The sequence below is a fragment of the Telopea speciosissima genome, chromosome 7 (assembly GCF_018873765.1).
Source record: "Telopea speciosissima isolate NSW1024214 ecotype Mountain lineage chromosome 7, Tspe_v1, whole genome shotgun sequence".
Taxonomy (NCBI): Eukaryota; Viridiplantae; Streptophyta; class Magnoliopsida; order Proteales; family Proteaceae; genus Telopea; species Telopea speciosissima.
The window spans coordinates 19919212-19939991 of NC_057922.1; the positions used below are offsets into that span (position 1 = coordinate 19919212).

Here is a 20780-nt window from a genome sequence, read left to right on the forward strand (position 1 = left end):
AATTGCAATCAAACAATCACACAATGCAAAGATTTATGTGGTTCGGCAAGATTGCCTACATCCACGGTGAAATGAGAACTACTTCACGAGTAATGGAGAATATGGTTGCAGCCACTTGTCCTAAAGGCAATAGTTCGAAAACTCATTTCGGTAAAAACCCTTTTGGTCAGACCGAGACAAGCGAAATACCGAAATTTCAGCGAAACATAACCGAAACAGTGCATTTTTTTGCAGATTGTTTCGGTAGTCAAACGGCCATATTAGGCTCCAATAATTCAAGGAAACCTTATTTTAGCTTATATAACCATATGTAAACCATCATATTGCAAAAAAAAAAAAGTTAAACAAAGTGGTGTTTTGGATTTGCTCCCTTGGTTGGCCTAACCCTATTATACACCTTATGTAATTTTGCCAATTCTACACATTTTTTAAGTACTAGAAGACAAAATAGGCAAGTAAAACAAGTAAATTATGCACCATGAATGAAGAAACATAATATTGATTAATTATTTATGAAATAGTACAAATTATAAAGTAAAGTTAACATAGACACTCAAGTCCCAAGTCTCCCAACAATACAATATTGTAATACGAACTATGACGTGTTGGGTCGAGTCCACTTCTTGTCCAATGGAGCTGGCGTATATGACATGTTGGATTGAGTCCAGTCATGGTCCGATGGAGCTTATGTGCATTTTCCTCTAATTGTATGACAGACGCATGCCATGTCATAGTGTGAGAGAAGAAATGCTCGTATTCCTCCACAGCTGCCCTGTAAATGGCCTCATCTAAATACTAGAGGTAAACTGCCATTTCGGGGGACAAACGGCCAAAATGACTGAAAATTTCAACCGAAATGGTTGAAATTGAAATTTCGATCACCTATTGCTTCGTTTCAGGCATGTCGAAACTAGTGAAATTTTGCTGAGATTTCAGCAAATCTTTTAACTATGCTCACGACTTCTCAGATTCACAGCATACTTTTACTACAAATTCATAGCCACATTATATAGATACAGATTTAACAAAAATTCATATAACCCTAAAAATTTCCTCGGTGAAACCCTAAAGCCCTTGGGGCCTACAGGCTTTCAATGGTCCTTCGGAATCAACCCACAAACCCATGCAACGGAATACAAGACATCGTACCCCCAACAAGGGATGTTGGTGTTTGTCAGTATACATTGTTGTGGTCCTTACTTAATAGCTCAAGCTTTTGGTATAAGTAGTTGTAACGTGATATCAGAACCAGAAGGTCGTGTGTTCGATCCTAGGTAAGTGTGAGGGGTTTGTGTTATGTGTTGTTGTGGCCCTACGCTCTGTGCACCCTTGGTGTAACGTGCAGGCACACACATACACGAGCCTGCACGTGACACCAAGGAGGAACAAAGTGTAGGGGGCACAACTGTTAGGAATTAACAACACAGCAGAATAATGATAGTAAAAGAAAAATGAAAATTAATCACACACACAGACACACAGAGAACACAATGATTCTACTGGGTTCACCCAAGACGGGCTATGTACAAACCCTCTCACACACCTCCTTGCAAGATCACACCATATATATAACGTTTTAAGACATAAACATATAGAGAAACACGAATTTCCCGAAAGTAAAAAATTACCCCCAGTAAAAACGTCTCCCAAAAAAATTTGGGGACCGCCGTTGTTGGGGGAAAGTGAACAGTACTTAACTGGATTAAACTGAGATCAGGCTTCACCAATAACAACAACACATAACACAAACCCCTCGGACTTAACAGGGATCAAACACTCAACCTCTTGGTTCTGATACCATGTTACAACCGTTTATCCCAAAAACTCGAGTTGTTAAGTAAGAGCCACAACAATGTTTATCAATAATCACCAACACCCCCCCCGCACATGCAGGCCCGCACATACATGACTCTACATGTGGCACCAAGTGGGCACAACGACACATCACATTTATAATCTTATCAAACAACTTAATTAGGCAAGTTATTCTGCTAATCCCTAAGTTCTTCCATACCTCTACTAGAATACCATTAGGACAGACTGTTTTACCTGTTTTCATCTTTCTTTAAAAGTTTTTTTTACTTCAGACACCCTAATTTTCTGTATACATCTAAAATTTGTGGTTTCTTGATGGTTTTTACAGCCTTCTAAAAACTATTACATGTATTGTTTTTTTATAGGTAGGCCCCAAGGAGTGTTGAATTCATGACCTCTTAATTGAGAGGTGTCGGTTTTTTCCATATGAGTAACCCCCTTTGGGTTAACTATTACTTGTATTCATTTCATTTAGTAAGTTGTAGAAATTTTATAATACCTGTAAAAGGGGGGAAGGGTGTGGCACCATGCCATTGGTAAAATTACAGCCCATATAAGTAGGTGAGGTTCTTCAAAAGTGAAAGCAAATTTAGAAGAAAATTACAAGTATATCACCATGGCGGGCGACGTGTCGATATATCGATCAGACACCCCTCCACCGACTTGGATCGCCATAACGCCGCGATAACTATGCTTTCTATACCACATGGACTGGCCCATGTATACGGTAAATTTGACACCCAATTGAACTCTTAAATTTCACCTGCCTGAGTGCACACGAAGATTTTTTATACATACTTCTATACATATACAAATAATATAATGATCCTTCTGATAATATAAAAATAATATTATTACCAGACTAATCAATAACAACTGCTTAATGTGACTAGGAAAAAAATAGGCTGAATATTAGAAATGAAATGATAACATACATTGAACTCTGTCTCAGGTTTCCTAACAAGTGCCTCCACATAGCTTCCCAATCCTGGAGCTGTTAAAAATTAATGGATAAGAGGATAAGCTTTCTTTATCTAATTTTCATAGCAAAATAACAGAAATGCATTATGCACCGAAAATGTAGTGAAGTTTAAAAGACTTGTGCAAACTACACAATTAGGTAAGACTTCTTTGACAAGCCCAGTTAAATCAGATTCTGCTCAAACTATATGCACATGCTACCAACAACACCATCACCTAGTAAATTTAAGCTTGACTATACCTTGCAAGGTAGTTATAAGAACCCTCTAAAAATTATTAGAAAGTTCAATTTGGACTAGTTGGTTTAACTTCTGCCAAATAACCAACTTTTTCCAAATACAAGGGAAAGAGTCAATACATGGAGTGCTGAACGGATCAGGTCAGCCACTCAGCCATGAAATCGGCTATATGGCAATTCCAGTGAGTCCATATTTATTAATCAGTTTGGTCAGATCAACCACCCACATGGCTCAATATACTGGACATGAGGCAAGGATTTCTCGCTAGGGTGTGCATGTGTGTGTGTGCACGCCACATATGTCATATGTTTGTTAGTCCAAACTCACCTGGACTTTCCCTTGTAATATCATGAGTCAAATTTTGAGATTTTTTCTGACTAAAAGGATAAAAGAGAGGATCTTATTTGTCATATGTGATGTGCTTTCAGTCAATTTTACTGCAGAAAGTAGCAAACACAGATCCCCCTTTTGGACAGCCATATAAGGAACAAAAGACCTTAATCACCTACTCACCCAGATTTATCTGGGATTGAGAGAGAGAGAGGGGGGGGGGGAAGAACAAACCAGGATCAATGAGGGCAATGGTTCTCACTGCGACTCTCTGGTCATCTGCAACTATATCTGCCTGCAAGATTCTCCCAACATCAAAAGGCTCTGGAGCATAAACAAATTTTGTGGCCCCTGATGTAGTACAAAGTTAGAACAGGACAATTGATGTAGAGAATAACTGGACAAACTAGTACATAAACCAAATTTGTGGCCCCTGATATGGTACAAACAATATAACAGGACACACTGAAAAAGAGGAAAATGCATAGATGTAGGCAATGATACTAGACGATCAGAAACATATTCATCCAATTGGTGGAAGGAATCTCAATCTGAAAACAGAAACAACAGATCTGACTATCAGGATTTAAGACTCAAGTAATAGATAGATGACAATAATATTCAAGTAAAAAAGACAAACATAGCATTGAGAGTACTAACTATAATACAACACTGGAGCTATATGCATACTCAACCTCCTAACCCACCAAAACACACACACACGTACTTCCACAAAGTTACAGCCTCCTATGAATGCAATAGTCCAGCCCAACTTGTCTATTGTCCTATGGTACCTAGTAAGATTTCTGTTATCTATTTGTCAAGTGAATGTCCTAAATCTCATCCCATTTCCTTGTTCCACAACAATAAATAATATTGGCCAAAAAAATTAAGGTTAAAAGTACCCACTGAGCTTTCCATGCTTTTTCTTAGTATTCTATATACAACAACAACAACTCAGCCTTATCCCAACTGAATGGGGTCGGCAACATGGATCCTTGCAAAGCAAATATTAAAAATAATAATAGTAAAAAGAAAAGGACACAACAACATCAACAGAAACACAGCATTATTATCCCACCTAAATAGGGTCCGCTACATGAATCCTTGCCCTCCAGTCAGCTCTACTCGAGGTCATACTTGAGACAAGGTCTAAACTATGCATGTCTTTCCTCATACTTATCCTAGGGCTATTTTAGGTCTGCCCCAGCTCTTTTAGTTTCTTCAATCTATCAAATCACTCCCCTGCACTGGTGCATCCCAAGGCTTCCATTGAACATGGCCATGCCACCTAAAGTGACTTTCACAGAGCTTATCATTGTATTGGTGCAACTCCCAAATCAACTCTATTATGTTCATTCCTTACTTTATCCTTCCTAGTTTTGCCGCACATCCAGCTTAACATCCTCATCTCTGCTACACTTAGTTTATCTATACAACACTTCTTAACTGCCCAGCATTCTGCCCCATACATCACAGCCGGTCGTACAAGTATTCTATAGTAGTTCTTTACGCTTTAAAGGAATATGTCGATCACACAACACTCCAAACGCACTTTTCCACTTCATCCATCCCACTTTAATTTATGAGCAACATCAACCTCTATATCGCCGCCTTTATTTATGATTGACCCAGATATCTAAAATAATAACTTTGCGGTATCGCTCGCTCCTCAATCTTCACCACTTTGTTATCCATCTTAGTGTAACTAATGTTACACATGATATACTCTGTCTCGTCCTACTTTTCTTAAATCTTCTTGATTCCAAGGTTGATCTCCATAACTCCAACTTAGCATTAATCCCTACTTTTGTCTCATCCACCAGAACAATATCATTAGCAAAAAGCACACACAAAGACACATCATCTTGGATGTTCCTAGTTAAATCATCCATATGATAAGCGCAAACAGATAAAAGCTTAAAGCTGATCCTTAATGTAGCCCAAATGTAATAGGGAATTCACTACCTTGATCTCCCACTTTTATAATTTTTACATACTTAATCGACACCCTTCTCTTCTCTAATACGTGCTAAATTAACTATTTAGGGACTCTGCCATAGGCTTTTTCTAAGTCAATAAATACCATATGGAGATCCTTCTTGCAAACTCTAAATCTTTCCATGAGCCTCCTGAGTAGGTAAATAGCTTATGTTGTGCATCTACTTGGCACAAAACCAAATTGGTTATCTGAGATAGTAGTTTCTCTTCTTAGGTGGGCTTTAATAACCCTCTCCACAATTTCATAGTATGACTCATTAGTTTCATGCCTCTATAGTTATTGTAACTCTGAATGTCACCTTTATTCTTGTAGATCGGAACCACAATGCTTCTCCTCCATTCATCTGGCATTTTTCTTTGTGATCATAATCTTGTTAAACAGATTAGTTAACCAAGATAAAACACATAACTCTAAGCTCTTCCACACTTCTATTGGGACCCCGTCTGATCCGGGAGCCTCGCCTACTTTCATCTTTCTTAAGGCTTCTTTAACTTCAGACACCCTAACCTTTTCGTATGTACCTATGGCGTGTGGTGTCTTGATGAGTAATGTAGTCTTCCGGGCTACTATTCTTAGTACTCTATATACGATGAATCAAAATTATGAAACTTCAGAATACATACTTTCCGACAAGGAAATTATTGATGTACGTGTCCAGATTGTCATCTTCTATAAAAGGGTCAATTCCTATTAGGCAGCTGAACTATTTCAGGCTCCAGCAAGCAATTCAAGGACCTTCAATAGACCGCTATTCCAAGTTACAAACAAAGCTTTCCAAAAAATCCAAGATTTCTTAAATCTGATTTATATTGAAGGAGTTATGTTACGATCAAACTTAATTTGGTGTGCGCAAATGATGTTTAAATAAATTTTTTTTTAGACATCAAAACAAATGAATATTTTACCACACTTTTGGTTTTTAGCAATGTTTTAACATATTAGGAATTATGAAATTTTTACATTTGAGACGAACCCCAGCATTAGAAAGTTAAAAATTTCACTTACCACCGAAAATCCAGTTTTTGTTCTTGAACTGAGGGGTTGACTTTTTATTCTTTTGGAATTTGATTTTTTAACTATTTTTATTGGATTCAAATAGGAGGTATTTGCTTATTTATGAATAAAATTTAAAGTAAATTATTTACTTAAATGATATTTGGCATAAATAAGTGTTTGTCCTAGTTTCTGGCATAAATAAGTGATTGTCTTGGTTTCCAACCAGGTTTCCTCAAGTTTCGATGGGGATAAGTAACACTTATATAGGTGCTCCGGTCGAAACTAACGAAATATGGTCGAAACATGTCGAAGCTGGTTGAGTTGGGTCGAAACATGGGACTTTTTAAAGTCGATGACCATCTCATCTCGGTTTCGCAAGAAACCGAGATGTAGTTCCATGCCCGCTACTACAGGGTCTGGGAGGGGCAAATGTACTCAGCCTTACCCCCTGCTTAGCAGGAGAGGCTGTTTCTAAGCATGCGAAGAAAGCCTTGGTTCGCAGAGTCGGAGCCCGGAGCATGCGAAGAAAGCCGGAGTGCGCTAGCGCGCACTTTCATTTTCTTCGCTGGCCTCTTCGCTTCTTCGCCTTTAGATAACAAAAAGTGTCCGCCCCTTAGGTCGCCAATCTACGACGAGAGTTTCGCCTTTTGAAGCGCCAGTAGCGTAGGGCAACCGGGCCAGGCCAAGCGCAGGGCCTCGGTTTGCTGCGTGGACTTCCTATGCATTTCCTACAGAGTGGAACCCAGCTCAGCGGAAGGGAAGAAACGCCGGAGGCGGACGGAAACACAACTCTACAAGCCAGGAGAGAAGAAGATGTACATGAAAGCAAGCGGTCAGGGAGCCAAGCAAGCAAAAAGTAAGGCCCACTCGACTGAAAGGAAACGATACGCTACACACTCGCCGGATCCGGAAAGCAAGTGAAGCAAAGAAAGGTCAGGGGAGGTCCGAGTAATTTGCTCCTTTTTTTATAGGTAAAAAGTTGAATGCTAAGGTGTGTGCCTATTGACGATAGAAACCACAAACAACTCGAAGAAGAGAGAAGCACCCACCACCATACTGATTAGAGCAGCTGATTTTTGACAATTCCCCATTTTTTCCTCCTATTCTTCATTTTTCTGAATTTTTTTAAAATTTTAAATTTCATTTGTTCATTTTTTTAGACCATGGTGTGACCAATCAAAACCAGAATGAGGCTGGTTGTTGGTTCGATGCCTATCTTCAATTTTTTCTTTATTAGTTGTTTCTTAAAGAGCTTACATCTGACGTACACTCATCTCTAATTTCACTGCTTTAATAAATGATATGTTCTAGTTTGGAAGATAAGTACACCACATCCCTGGCTATTAGGGCAAACCTATTCTGTGATCACTGAGGGTGCTTTTGGAATTTAGATAAGGAAAGTAATATAGTGACTCGTACAACTGTTATTTGTTTCCCATAAAAATTACACCATCCATATTTACTCCAAAGTTTTCTTGGTTCATCAAAAAAATTTACTGATAATCAAAAAATGAATTTTCCTGAAGGAAGAGGCCTTTAACAGAAAAAAAAAATTTATTATCTAATGCATCCTGACTGGAAAAACCGAGTTGAAGAATTCCCTGTGGAATGAAGAGGACCAGAAAAACTGGCCTGGTTTACCCTTAGAGCTAACTGAAAAACATGGTTCATTGAGTCGGTCAAAAGCTCTACAGTTTCACCTCAGACGTTTCATTAATTGGCTGAAAAGAACATCTTCCATGGCTTAGAGCCTGCTCATGAAAAATGATTCCTTTGCAGATCCACATTAAGTCCGACAACTGAAGAGGCATAATCCAGTTAATTCCTATATCCTCAAAAAAGTAGGACCAGATTTAACAGGTGAATGAAGAACAAGAGACAAATTCTGTAGCTCTTAGGCAGACAAGATGGACAAGACATTTGGCAAGCTGAAGCCTCTAGAAATGAGGTAATTGCAGAAGAGAATACTGTACTTGGCTGCATTTTAGATTTAGAATTCTATTTTGGTGGAAACTCATTTCATCCATACTATATCCACTGGGAACTGAAGTAGCCCCTATTGGAACTTCAAACTGAGACTTCAATTGTAATTTGGCCAGAATTATTTGTTCTCCATACTCTTCTGTCTTCAGCCTTCCCTTTTATTCCCTTTCCTTATAACACAGAAGATAATTGTGAGAGCTACCGAAGCTCCCAAGCATTAATATCTCTTCCAATTTGGGACACCAAATTCTGTTCAACCCTGCCAGAATATAGACGGCTACAGAAGCATTGGCAAAAACATAGATGATAGATATCAGTAAAGACTTCCAAGAGGGGAAAATCCAGACACCACTTTTCTAACCAAAAACTGCAGTTGCTTCCATTTCCCACAGCAATTCCAATGTTATCCATTTGTCTACCGCATCATGTCGAACAATCATCAGCCTATACACATGCAATGATGTGAAGCATCTAGACGTCGGTAGGTCTCCAGAACTCAACTTGAAAAGTTTTTTATGAAGAGATGGTGAATTGACACAAAATGAAACGGAAATAAACAATATTAACGATCTAAGAATTTGAACTGTAATATTGATTAAAGTCTAGTAATAGAAATACAAATACTTAGATAAAGAGAAGCCACTAATGTGGACAACCACCAACCACAAATCATTAGGAACACTTCACTTTTATAAGGTAAGGGATAAATCAAATGCCAGAAACCCTAATTCCAGAGATTTTCATTACAGAAAGAATATTTCTTTAAAAGATGAACAGAAGGCAAACTCCCAACTGCACAATGTTTGTTGAATGGTAGATCCAAGAATTTGAAACAATGAAAAACAACCAAAACTAGACGATAAAAAATGCATTAAAACTTAAGAGGGAAAATTACACTAAAACATGTAGACTACAAAACAAAATACATATACAATTTTATGAATCAAATGATAGAGGGAGGATCTCGGTGCAACGGTAATGTTGCTCCATTGAAACAGCCTCTCTGCGAAGCGGGGGTAAGGCCGCGTACATTATGACCCTCCCCAGACCCCGCAGTGGCGGGAGCCTCGCGCACTGGGTATGCATTTTTTTTATGAATCAAAAGATCACGCAAAACCTCCAACTTAAGCATCATGGAATTATATGAAGGATTAATTAAAGTCATTCATACCAGAAATAAGTTCTTTTTTGCTTCCATCCGTGGATACACGATACCATTGAATAGAGCATTTAGAAAGATCAGGAGCTTTATCCATGCAAGGAATGATCCGTAAACATGAACCTAAAGTTTCAGAACCATCTAATTCAAATAAATTGGACCTGCCTGCCACAATCTTCTTGCTCATTTCCACCTGGAAAGGTTACAGAAAAGAGAAAATGGAAGAAATTAATCACAAAAGCAACATGATACCATATCTGATTGTCATATTGTAATAGATGAACAAAATATAGTTGAAACTCAAGCAGAACTGTATGTGATAATCATCAAAGATACTCGTTCAATTGAACTTGTAAAAAGAAAAAATAAGGAAAACTGGAAACAAATAATCATAATTGGACAATTTTGTTCTCATGACCAAGGATCAAGAACTCAGGTTTCGACCTGGCTGAAACTGAGTTTTGGTCGAAACCAACCGAAACCATGTCGAAACCTGGTATTTTTTCCCATTCATGGGAAAACCTTGGTTTCAGACTTTCAGTGCCCAAAAATGATTTTTATGTCTAATTTTTTGCATACAACCTATTTTTGACATTGTAAAGACAATGCATGAGTTATTTTCACAAAAAAAACCACTCAAATTGGTACTTGTGGTTATTGACCCAAGTTTACTAATGTACGTTGATTCAGACACTAAACTGGTATTATAAATACTTAGTTCACATATAAAGTACAAGAACCTTGAATAATACATATCATCCAAATAAAACATTAAGCTCTTTCTTTCACAATTCCATGCGGAGTTTCTTGGTGGGTCTAATCCACGAACTGCGTACCACTGAAGAGTAGTTCTGGCCTGCCCTTGAAGGGATATGCCTCCAGTTGCCTTCTCCATACATCTCTACACATCTTCTCAGCAACTTATCTTCTTCTTCAGTCCATGAACCCTTTCTAAAACTACTTAGTCGACCCATCACCCATCTTATCTCTCCTATTCCGCAGCATTTCTCTATGTCTCTCACTCACTCACTCACTCACTCACACGCACAAGCACTTACACTTGGAGTTGATCTCTTTCACTCTCTATATATCACCTCATTTAGCCTACCCACGTGCCTATCTAGCTTAGTCAACAAATGAGAAGGTTTTTCAATTCGTTTACAAGCTTTTCTGGTGCAAATTAAGACTCTGATCTATAATTTCACAAATTTAGTTCATGGGTTCATCATATTAACAATATATTTCAATCATCTACCAGTCCAATGTCTTTTTTTCCCCTCACATGCATAAGGAATTCTTTTTCTGGTTCAAACAGCACTCCAGGATGCAAATCCAAGCTTTTAGATGCAAGATTGGTCCAACTTTGATGAAGAATTGCAAAAATCTGGGGGAAACGAGCTGTGCCAGTCGAAACCATTGAAACCAAGTCGAGATGAGGTATTATATAGGCCTTTTAAAATCCCCCTCTATCTCGTCTCGGAAACCTGCAAAACCGAGATATCTCGGTGGTTTCGACTGGTTTCAACTGAGTTCTTCTTCCATGCTCATGACATGTAAGGAACAGCATAACAGAAGGTAACTTATCTTTCGAACAGATAGTGAGATTTTTAAACCTAATGGAGCAGGGATGGAAAAATAACAGACTAATAACAATCCAGAGCTGCCTAGTTTGTAGAACAAGATAGATGAGGAAGAGGGTCAGACAAAACAATGAAATATCTCATCCACAACCATAGAGTAGGCAGCACAACAATTGTGTAAATATCAGACCTGAAAAATAAATGACTAACACCCAACAATCTCCAGCACCACATAGGCAAAGACCCTAAGTGTGGAGAGCAAGCATTATTCCCCGTGGTTTACAGAACATAGATGAGCACATCCAGGTATATATAGGGTCTTAACTCTTAAGTCTTAACAGACTTCTTTATGAAAATAAGCATTTACAAGCTAACTCAAAATAAGCATTTACCAGGTATATATAGGGTCCAAGTCTAAACAGACTTCTTCATGAAAATAAGCATTTAAAAGCTAACTCAAACAAGCATTTACAAGCTAACTCAGTAACAGAGATCTGATTCATATAAGCGGGTCTGATGCAGAAGAGTTACCTAAAGGCAAAGTTCTAAATCTCAGTTTCGAGGCCGGCTTCGACCCTAACCAAAACCGAGATTTCCCAGGTTTTGACCGAAACCTGGTATTCTCTGGGCAAAACTCGACATGTCATGGGCTAGTCAAAACTGGTTAAAACCAGTCAAAATTGGTCGAAACCACCGATAACTGGGTTGATCGAAACTAGTCAAAATTGGTCAAAACTTGGTTTTTATTTTTGTCAAAACTGGTCGAAACTACCGAAATGTTAGCAAAAACGCGTTTAAAACGGACGTGTTCCCTTTTTAACCGTTTTAAACAAGTTTTGCCGTATGTTTCCAAAATATACGCTAAAAAACAAAAGCAAATGGCAAGCATTCCAGTTTTAAACGCATTTAAAACACATTCCCCTTTTTTTTTGGCCTTTTTTTAAGACCTTAGACTTGTTGAACAATGACTTGCTTAACTGACCATATCTCTCTTTCCCCCTGATTCTTTCACCGACGTAAAGATGACTCGAAGGGCTATATTTTTCATGATATCACCTTCTACTCAAAGTCAATGCATGGACACCGGAATCAGAAGCATGTATTTCAAATAAAAATTTCCTCAATTTATATGAGAATAGTGTCGCTTTTTTGGTTCCGTTGTTTTGAAATATAACCGTCCGTTTTCCGTTTTTTACCGTTCTCTGTTTTATTTGACTGTCTATTTGCAATTTTTTACCATTTAAAACCTGTACTGTAAGACTCCATTTTTTTTTTTTTTACATTCCCATTTTTGCTAACTATGGTCGAAACTGGTCAAAACTTGGTACAAGTTAGTATCGACTCAAGGTTTCGTGTCAGTTTCTATCGAAACAGAGATTAAGAACTATGCCTAAGGGGCTTATTTTATTGGAAGTAAGCTTTGGGTTGGGTTATGAATGTGTTGGGCCTTTTATCCCATGTGTTTTCATTGTAATGGGCCACTTCAAGTGCCAATCTTAAAAATTTGGAATTCCAAATCGATATGATTGAGGCCCAGCAAATAATAATATGGTAAACATATAAACCCAATGGCAATTCTGTAATTAATTCATGCAATCCCCAAGTAATGCGGAAACCAGAATAAAATACCCAATTGCGTTCGGTGTGGACCCACCCAAGTACACAATAAGCAATAGCAAGGGTAATGGCAGAATTGTTATTAACCAGAACGGCCAAGTGGTACTTGGTAGGTAACAAGGTGCAATCGGGTAAATAATGTCATTTCTATAAATATATCAAGGGAAATTTACACATACCACCCCTGAGGTTTGGCGAAAGGATATTTTCACCCCTCAGTTTTGAAAAAATCTGCGTACCCCCCTGAGGTTTGCAAACGGTAACAAATAAGCCCATTCCATCAGTTCATGACTAACACTGTTAAAAATTAGACTTGAACTGACGGAATTGCCCTTACAAGAGAAAAAAAAAAAAAAAAAGAAGAAAAAACACCTGCAACTCATCTTCCCCAATCGATTTTGGGGAAGACGAGTTGCAGGTATCCTTGTAGGGAACACCATGGAACCGATCCTGATTCACTCTCTTTCCTTTCCCTCTTCCATTTGCTTTCCCATCTAAAAAACTTCATAGTAGCTGCACGAGACCCATAACAGAACTGCAATACCTCTTCAACGTGCTCTGGCAACGGAGGAATTCCAATGCGTGATAACGCAACTTCAAGTTCAGGAACAGGGACTTTAGAGATGATTTCAAAGAAAATCTTCACACTCGGAGAGATATTTGCGTTGTCATGATATGAAGAGAACAGTTGTGGTCTCTGAATAGAGGGAATTTTTGAGTTGCTGTTCTGCGAGTGTTTCGAGGGACCAATGGAGGCTGCACTTCTAGGGTTTTCGGCCGCGGCCGCCATTAATTAAGTTTAAACAGAAGCGAATAGCGAACCTTGAATTGAGAAGATAAAGCAAAAGCTCTAGAACGATACAGAAACCTTTCAAATCTCTAATCCAAAACCCTAAAACGGATCAAACCTTGTACTCAATAAGTGGATTTCATCAAGGAAACTGAAATTCGTGAGCAAAATAATTGAAATTTAGGAGATTTTCCCACTATAGGAAGTAATATGACATGGATAAGTATTTTGCAGAGGAATCTGAACATAAAAAATCTATGATTCTTTCGCTTTTTGTCTTTTATCCCTTTCTTTATTTATTGTCCACGCACTCCATTTCTGAATTCCGACAAGCTTTGAGAAAGACAAGGCAATTGTAGGCGGTGTTTAGGAGTGAAAAACTACAGAAGTTGCAGTGTAAGAGCCATATGTTTTACGATTGCAATTTGCAATTGATTGAGAGAGACGTTCCTTCATACTTTCACTTGTCAAAAAAGAAAATGAAAAAAAAAATAAAGGGCGGAGAAAAATCAAAAGAGTGTTCATCGAAAAAGTGAGGCAGGTAGGCAACCGTCATCATCCAATTCCATTTGTCTAAAGCTTTAACGAAGCAACAAAAAAAAAAGAGAAGATCCTGATGATCAGGGGGTTGAGAGTTATCGAGGGAAAGGAAAGAGAGTGAATCAGGATCGGTTCCATGGTGTTCCCTACAAGGATACCTGCAACTTATCTTCCCCAAATCAATTCGGGAAGATGAGTTGCAGGTGTTTTTTCTTTTTTCATTTTTTTTTTCTTGTAAGGGCAATTCCATCAGTTCAAGTCTAATTTTTAACAGTGTTAGTCATGAACTGACAGAATGGGCTTATTTGTTACCATTTGCAAACCTCAGGGGGGTACGCAGAATTTTCCAAAACTGGGGTGTGAAAATATCCTTTCGCCAAACCTCAGGGGTGGTATGTGTAAATTTCCCATATATCAAAGGTACAAGAGAGTGGCAAAATTGTAATAAATCAGAATTTCAAAGGTTCACTTGAGAAGACAAAGAAGAAAGGACAGAGGAGTTAAAATTAAAGAAAAGGGACAAATATGAAACTAAAGGCTACCGATTATAAGCACAATTAAAGGTGAGAGGGTAAACATGGAAAGTACGATAATATATAGACATAAAGGGATAAGAGAATAAGGAGGGGGTATTTTAGGAAATCAACAAAAAGGCATTAAATAAAAAAACGACTTGAAGGAGGAGGAGTAAGTAACGTCAAGTCTTCTTCCGAACCAGAATCAACAGCGAAAATCAGGGAAGAAGATAGGTGTTAACCAAAGGGGAAATCGAGGCGATAACCAATCCTAGATCTCTTCTTAGTTCTCAGTAAATTAGTAGATCGAGAAGAACCTTTGCAGCAGACCGAAACCCCACATAATCACTCAACAGCAAGGGCAAAGGGCAGCAGCTAATGAACTTGTATATCTATCATGTAATGAAAAGGAGGAGCAGCAAATCGAGAACAAAATCAAAGCAATCGTTAGCAGCAAAGCAAATCAAATACCAATCAAGATGGAGAAACCCTTAGCTCCAGCGTGAACCAGTGAATTGAATCAGCAGCACAACAATATATAAATCTTCGTCTTCTTGATCGAAACATCAATCAGCGGGGTATTTAGCAACAGCAAACGCAAATCCCTTTGGGGCTGCCAACTTCGACCTCTCCATTCAATTCATAAAGCTGAATAATTCAGTGGTTTGCAGTGGCAGCAAACAATACCAGAATCATCGAAGAACACGAAGAACAAAGAATCACGATAGCAGCAGCAATAACATCAAACGATGATTAATCGATCAGCGGTAACACGTACGATTGAACAACAGAAACTCCTTTGGACCAGATAAGAAAAACCCCTCTTTTTTTCCGGACTTGAAGAGACTTTCCTTCTTCTCAATAGCAGATTTTTTTTTCTTCTTCTTCATCGCTCTGATACCATGTGACAATTTAAGATATTAAGAAACCAGAACCAAAGAATAAGAAAAAGAGAAGATAAGATGGAAAGGGGGACTGCCTAGAGAAGAAGAGTTAGATAATAGCAGTGCCACCACCCCCACCCCCCCCCCCCAAAAAAAAGCCTTAGTTTATATTAGATTGAATACAAGGAAGGATTCCTATTTGTAATAGAAATAAAACCTATAAGTAACTAACAACTCAACTAATGACTAAACCTAACTCTAATAGGTACATATAATTAACAATTTGTAAGGGATTGCTATAGTTTGACACAAGGATTTTAAGTATCAGTATTGAGTACTGTATCGGAGGGGTGATTTTAAGAGATGTATCGTATCATATCGTATCGGAGAGACGCAATATATGCTAAAGATACAAATGAAAATAGTCAAGAAATGCATGGATGTGCTTATGATACATTTAAAATACAGTTTTGAAGCATAAAACACCGGAATGATGCAATGATTTGAGTCGTTTTTACCTAATCTAGTGATGCATAAAACCGGGGGGAGGAGGGGAATAAGAAAAACTGTTTTGAGCACTTAAGTCCCCAAAACTTGTTAAAATGGTGAAGATTAGGGTTGTTTTTTATGTTATATGATTTTCTCCAACTCATATCGAAGAGGAAAAAGCCTTCGGCTGCTCTCAATTTTGTATCTCACTCACAGTTTCTGTTTTGCAAGTTTAAAGTAGGCGTATCAAGTGTTTCTTAACTGTATCAGTCGATACAAAGATTTTTTGAAAATTAAGTATCGTATCGGTAAGTATTGTATCAAAACCCACCGATACTGATACGATACAATACCTACTGATATAGTGATACTTAAAACCCTGGTTTGACCTTCATCTGAGAAGGTTGACTTTTGTTGACTTTTCGGTTTTGGGTGACTTTGGATCCTGTCAGAGGGGTATTTAGCCTGAACCTAGGGTTCATCCTACCTACCCACCCCCACCATGGTCAGCTCAACAACTTCAACGAATCCAGTGTCATAAAAAATTACTATGTTTAGACCTGTGAAAGTTCAGAATATTTCAAGTACAGGAAGTGTTAAAAACATTAAAAACAAAACCAGAGAGTGATTTCTAGATTGTACTCTCTTACATGTGGAACAAACCAAAGAGTGATTTTTGTGTTGGATTATCTTACATGTGGTGGCCTTTAATGTAATTAAAGGTCTCAAATGGATTTAACAAAATAAATGGCAAAGAAAAAGAATTTCATTTTTTTTTCCTCTGTTGTTCAGCTGTTCCAGCAATGACACTTGTTTTGTCCATGGCTAGGTGGGACAGAGAGAAGGAGTAAGGGTTGCTTCACTTGAAAAATGAGGTGATAAGGATGATGAAATCAAGCTGGGAATTTTGCACCTTTGTCAATTCCATATATCATGTTTCCCTCTACTTCTGAAGCAATTTTTCATATTCATAGTAACATGTGAGAGAGTGAGGTTGTCAACAGCAGGGAAGGGATATCTTAAACTTACTTTGTTGTCTCAACTGTCAATATATGTTACTGAACCTATAACTCCGATCAACCGTCCAATTAAAAGGGCACTAAAAAGAGTCCCCGCCCATAGGTCAATCCAAATCAATGCTGAACACGAACCGAAGCCTCTAAAGTTTGAAAGTTTAGTTCTAAAATCCATTTCAATGGCCGGCTCTCGTTTCCTTCCGCAACATAATCAAGAAGTATCTAAATGAAAACCAAAAGTTCACAGTTCACACCCAAAGAAAATCTAAACCGAAAGTCTGGTAAACTTTTTGGTACATCACATCGTCAAAGAATGTAATAATTAAGGTGGTCAATTAACTATACCAAAGAGAACTTCAGATATGGGTTCTCTACAATAGCACCCCTAAAGATCCCTGGGGCACCACATCTCTCTCGCTAGATAAAAGCTCCCTACAGAAGCACTACCAAAGTGGAGACACTTAAATGGACACCACGTCCACCCTCCCATCCATACCACCTCTCTCTCTCTCTCCATTCACCAACAAGAAACAAATGGAGGGTTACTTACTGCCAGTAGAAGTCTTCACCAAAATAACCAAAACAGGCCATCTGAGCCAAAACTTGACCATACTGGCCGAAAGAAAATTAACCGGACTTGACAGTAGAGCATTTTGAGAAATGCTTCAAGAAAAAACAAAACTTTATAAAGTAACAGGTACATACCAAATTACTAACAGATAAAATTGCATGTGAAGGAAGGGGGAAGGCTGAGTCATGAGAACAAAAGATGCAAGTTCCATGCTCCATTGGAAATGACAGAAAATGTTTAGAAAGCAGAACCAACCTCCTTTCGAAGCTGAAGAGAATACGACGACTTCTCTGCAAGTTGAATCCTTAACACTTGAAGTTCAGATTCCATGTCCATCACCTGAAGAAAATATATGGTTATCATTAGCAAAAATATATATATAAACAAATAAATAAATAGTAACACTCATTCACCCACAACACCCAGAAGAATATGTACAAAACATAGATAAACAAATTTTAATTTAGATTATACCAAACCAGATATAATCAATCTGTATCATCAACCCATACTTCAGAAGGGCTATCTTAAGTGCATATTCATTAAGAAAATGACAGCAATGGATATGAGTCACAAAACATCACAAGAACCCTTTTAGAAATCAGTCTCGTGGAAGTTGCATGAAATCCTAACATGGCTTCCCCCTTGAGAAGTTTTTAGAAACATTAAGCTTACAAGATTTGAGCTCTCTAACTAGGAATTTCAATGGGATCTATTGTTGGATTTTCAAACTGTTGAAAAACCAATTCCTATTCAATAATCAGCAGTTTCAAAAATTGAACTGGAAGTCGAGCGGACATCCAAGAAAATATATATATAGTTAAAAATAAAATTTGATCTGATTTATAAAAGTAATAGCTTCCCAAAAGGCTATGGTTTTCACAAATTGGTTTCCTAATTTTAGTCAAAGTCAATGAGGAGATAGGTTTAAAATATTATAAATAAGTTTTCCCATGGTTAATGCATCAGGCAAAGATATCTAGCTCAGAGTTTACAAATAAATGGAAACTCAATCAACAAACGTATGGATAGAGGAGCCACCCTTGGCCAGGTGGTAAAGACTTCAACAGTTGATAATGGAGACCTGGGATCAAATGATCAAGTTTGCCTAACATTGGGGGCAGGGAGTTGGGGTTTGGTCTTTTTTTTTTTTTTGTTTTTTTTTTTTGGGGGGGAGGTATGGGATGGGGGATTTTCCTTGTAATACCCCCTCCAAACAAAAACAAAAAAGGATGTCAATAAGAGTTAGACAGTGTATAACCAAGGAAATTGTTTATAATACATGGACATCGTAGGGTTGCACATACATACATAACTCAAAAATATGAAACATATTTTTTCTTCTACAGAACCAACCAAGCCTTTTAGTCCTTTTTCCTTGCATCTTAATCTATCTTATTTTACTATCTTGACCTCTATTAGCAAAAACGGAGTTTTAAACGCATTCCCGTTTTAAACGCATTTAAAACACATTCCCATTTTTTTTGTGTTTTTTAAGACCTTGGACTAGTTGAACAATGGCCTATTTAACCGACCATATTTTTCAAACTCGATTCCTAATTCTTCCAGAGTAAAGATGACTAAAGATTTTACCTTCAACTCAAGGTTAATGCACTCGAGATTTTGAGAATAATGCCTTTTTTTGTTCGATTTTTTAATATAAAGGTTTAAAACCTGCACCATCCGTTTTCCTTTTTTTACCGTTCTCTGCTTCTTTTTTTTACCGTCCATTTGCAATTTTTTACCGTTTAAACCCCGTACCATAAGACTCCATTTTTTTTCCGTTCTCGTTTTTGCTAAGTATGATCTTGACCACCTGTTACTACCATAGTTCGAGAACTCGCGAGATCTCGAAGAGTTTCTCGGTATTTCGTAAATCCGAGACGAGATGGGGGTCGAGTCACAAAAGTACAATATCTCACCGAGTTCTCAGATCTCAGTCGAGATCTTGGTTTGACATAGAAAAATGCCCATCTAGGTCCTTTATATGAGTGCCAGATCTCGAGAGCTTGCTGGAAATTCTTGGTATACAGACACCTATCTATGCCAGGAGCCAAGACAAACACTTATTTATGCCTAATATCATTTAAGTAAATGTTCATAAATAAGCAAATACCTCCCCATTTGAATCCAATAAAAATAGTTAAAAAATCAAATTCCAAAAGGAAAAAAAGTCAACCCCCCAGTTCAAGAACAAAAACTGGATTTTATTGCTTAAATCTGATTTATATTGAAGGAGTTATGTACCGGTCAAACTTAATTCGATGTGCGCGAATGCTGTCAAAATCGCTCTGAATGAAAATATATTTTTGGACATCAACTTTGGTGGGCGATAGCAAGCTACCAAGACTCCATTCAGTGGCGATTGAGTCATTGTTTTAGAGAAGTAAATACTTGTTGAGATAGGCTAAATTACCTGATAGGGGTAATTTAGTCCTTTGGTTTTATTAGTTTTGTCTTTTATTTTTATTTCCTTTTCTGTATTGTTTCCCCTTAACCGATCTCTATTTGGGATTCCTAGTTGTAATGGGAATTCCTAATAGGAATAGGCAAGGGGGGCATTCCTATTTTGATTAGGAATCATTCCTACTTTGATTAGGAATAAGTTGCATTCCTACTTTGAGTAGGAATAAGGTGTAATTCTGGTTATTATAAATAAAGGGGTTGGGTGGTCGATTAAGGCACTCAAGCATTACAATCAATTCTTCTTCCATCTTCTCTTCTCTCTCAAGTTACTGGCTACAAATCCTAGGTTTTCTACATGGTATCAAAGCTATTGTAACCAGTACTAATTCTCTCCATAATAGCCGTTTTGAGAGTTGTTTTAAGTTTTTGGTTTGAAGAAGGAAACCCTAGTTCATAAAAGAAGAACTAGGGTTTTGTATGATGAATCATACATATTTGATTCGAAGGTTTGCTGGTCGTGGTGTTTATTCTGCCGCATGGATTGTCTGGTTTCTGCTATCAATTTTGGGGTTCTGAAATCGCTGAATATGGTAGTCGATTGTTGATGGCGTTTTGATATTGTTGAAACCCCTTCTGTTTGATGTTGAGGGGTTCATTGGTTCTTCGATTATTGCGGTCCCTGTTATGGTTTCTGATATTTGTTGGTTCGAAGGTTTGGTCGATGGAGTATATGCAGCCTACCTTCGAGAATCGATTTTCTGCTTTGATTGCTGCTGCAGTAATTTTTTGGAGGAGTTTCTACCATCAAGAGAGACACTCAACTTCATCCATTAATGGTTTGAAGAAGTTCTTTTTCCTGCGGTAGCT

General features: G+C 37.8%; 1 protein-coding gene and 1 long non-coding RNA gene across 3 annotated transcripts in view; both read right to left on the bottom strand.

The window, feature by feature from the left end:
• The window catches only part of LOC122668938 (stomatal closure-related actin-binding protein 1-like), a 44589-nt gene that overhangs the window by 3634 nt on the left and 20175 nt on the right, over window positions 1–20780 (bottom strand). The window contains exons 7-10 of the mRNA XM_043865528.1: window positions 17763–17846; window positions 9518–9698; window positions 3600–3716; window positions 2751–2809 (exon numbers count right to left, since the gene is read on the bottom strand). Of these exons, the coding sequence (XP_043721463.1) occupies window positions 2751–2809; window positions 3600–3716; window positions 9518–9698; window positions 17763–17846 (441 nt within the window). The remainder of the gene's footprint in view (window positions 1–2750; window positions 2810–3599; window positions 3717–9517; window positions 9699–17762; window positions 17847–20780) is intronic.
• LOC122668943 lies at window positions 10351–17456 on the bottom strand. Of its 2 annotated transcripts, none has more exons than XR_006333936.1 (3): window positions 17436–17456; window positions 17344–17353; window positions 10351–10496 (listed from the first exon to the last, which is right to left on the bottom strand). It is a non-coding gene; the product is annotated as an uncharacterized LOC122668943 (long non-coding RNA). The 2 variants fall into 2 exon arrangements; XR_006333935.1 differs by lacking the exon at window positions 17344–17353 and adding an exon at window positions 12068–12076 and having other exon boundaries at window positions 10351–10486; window positions 17436–17451.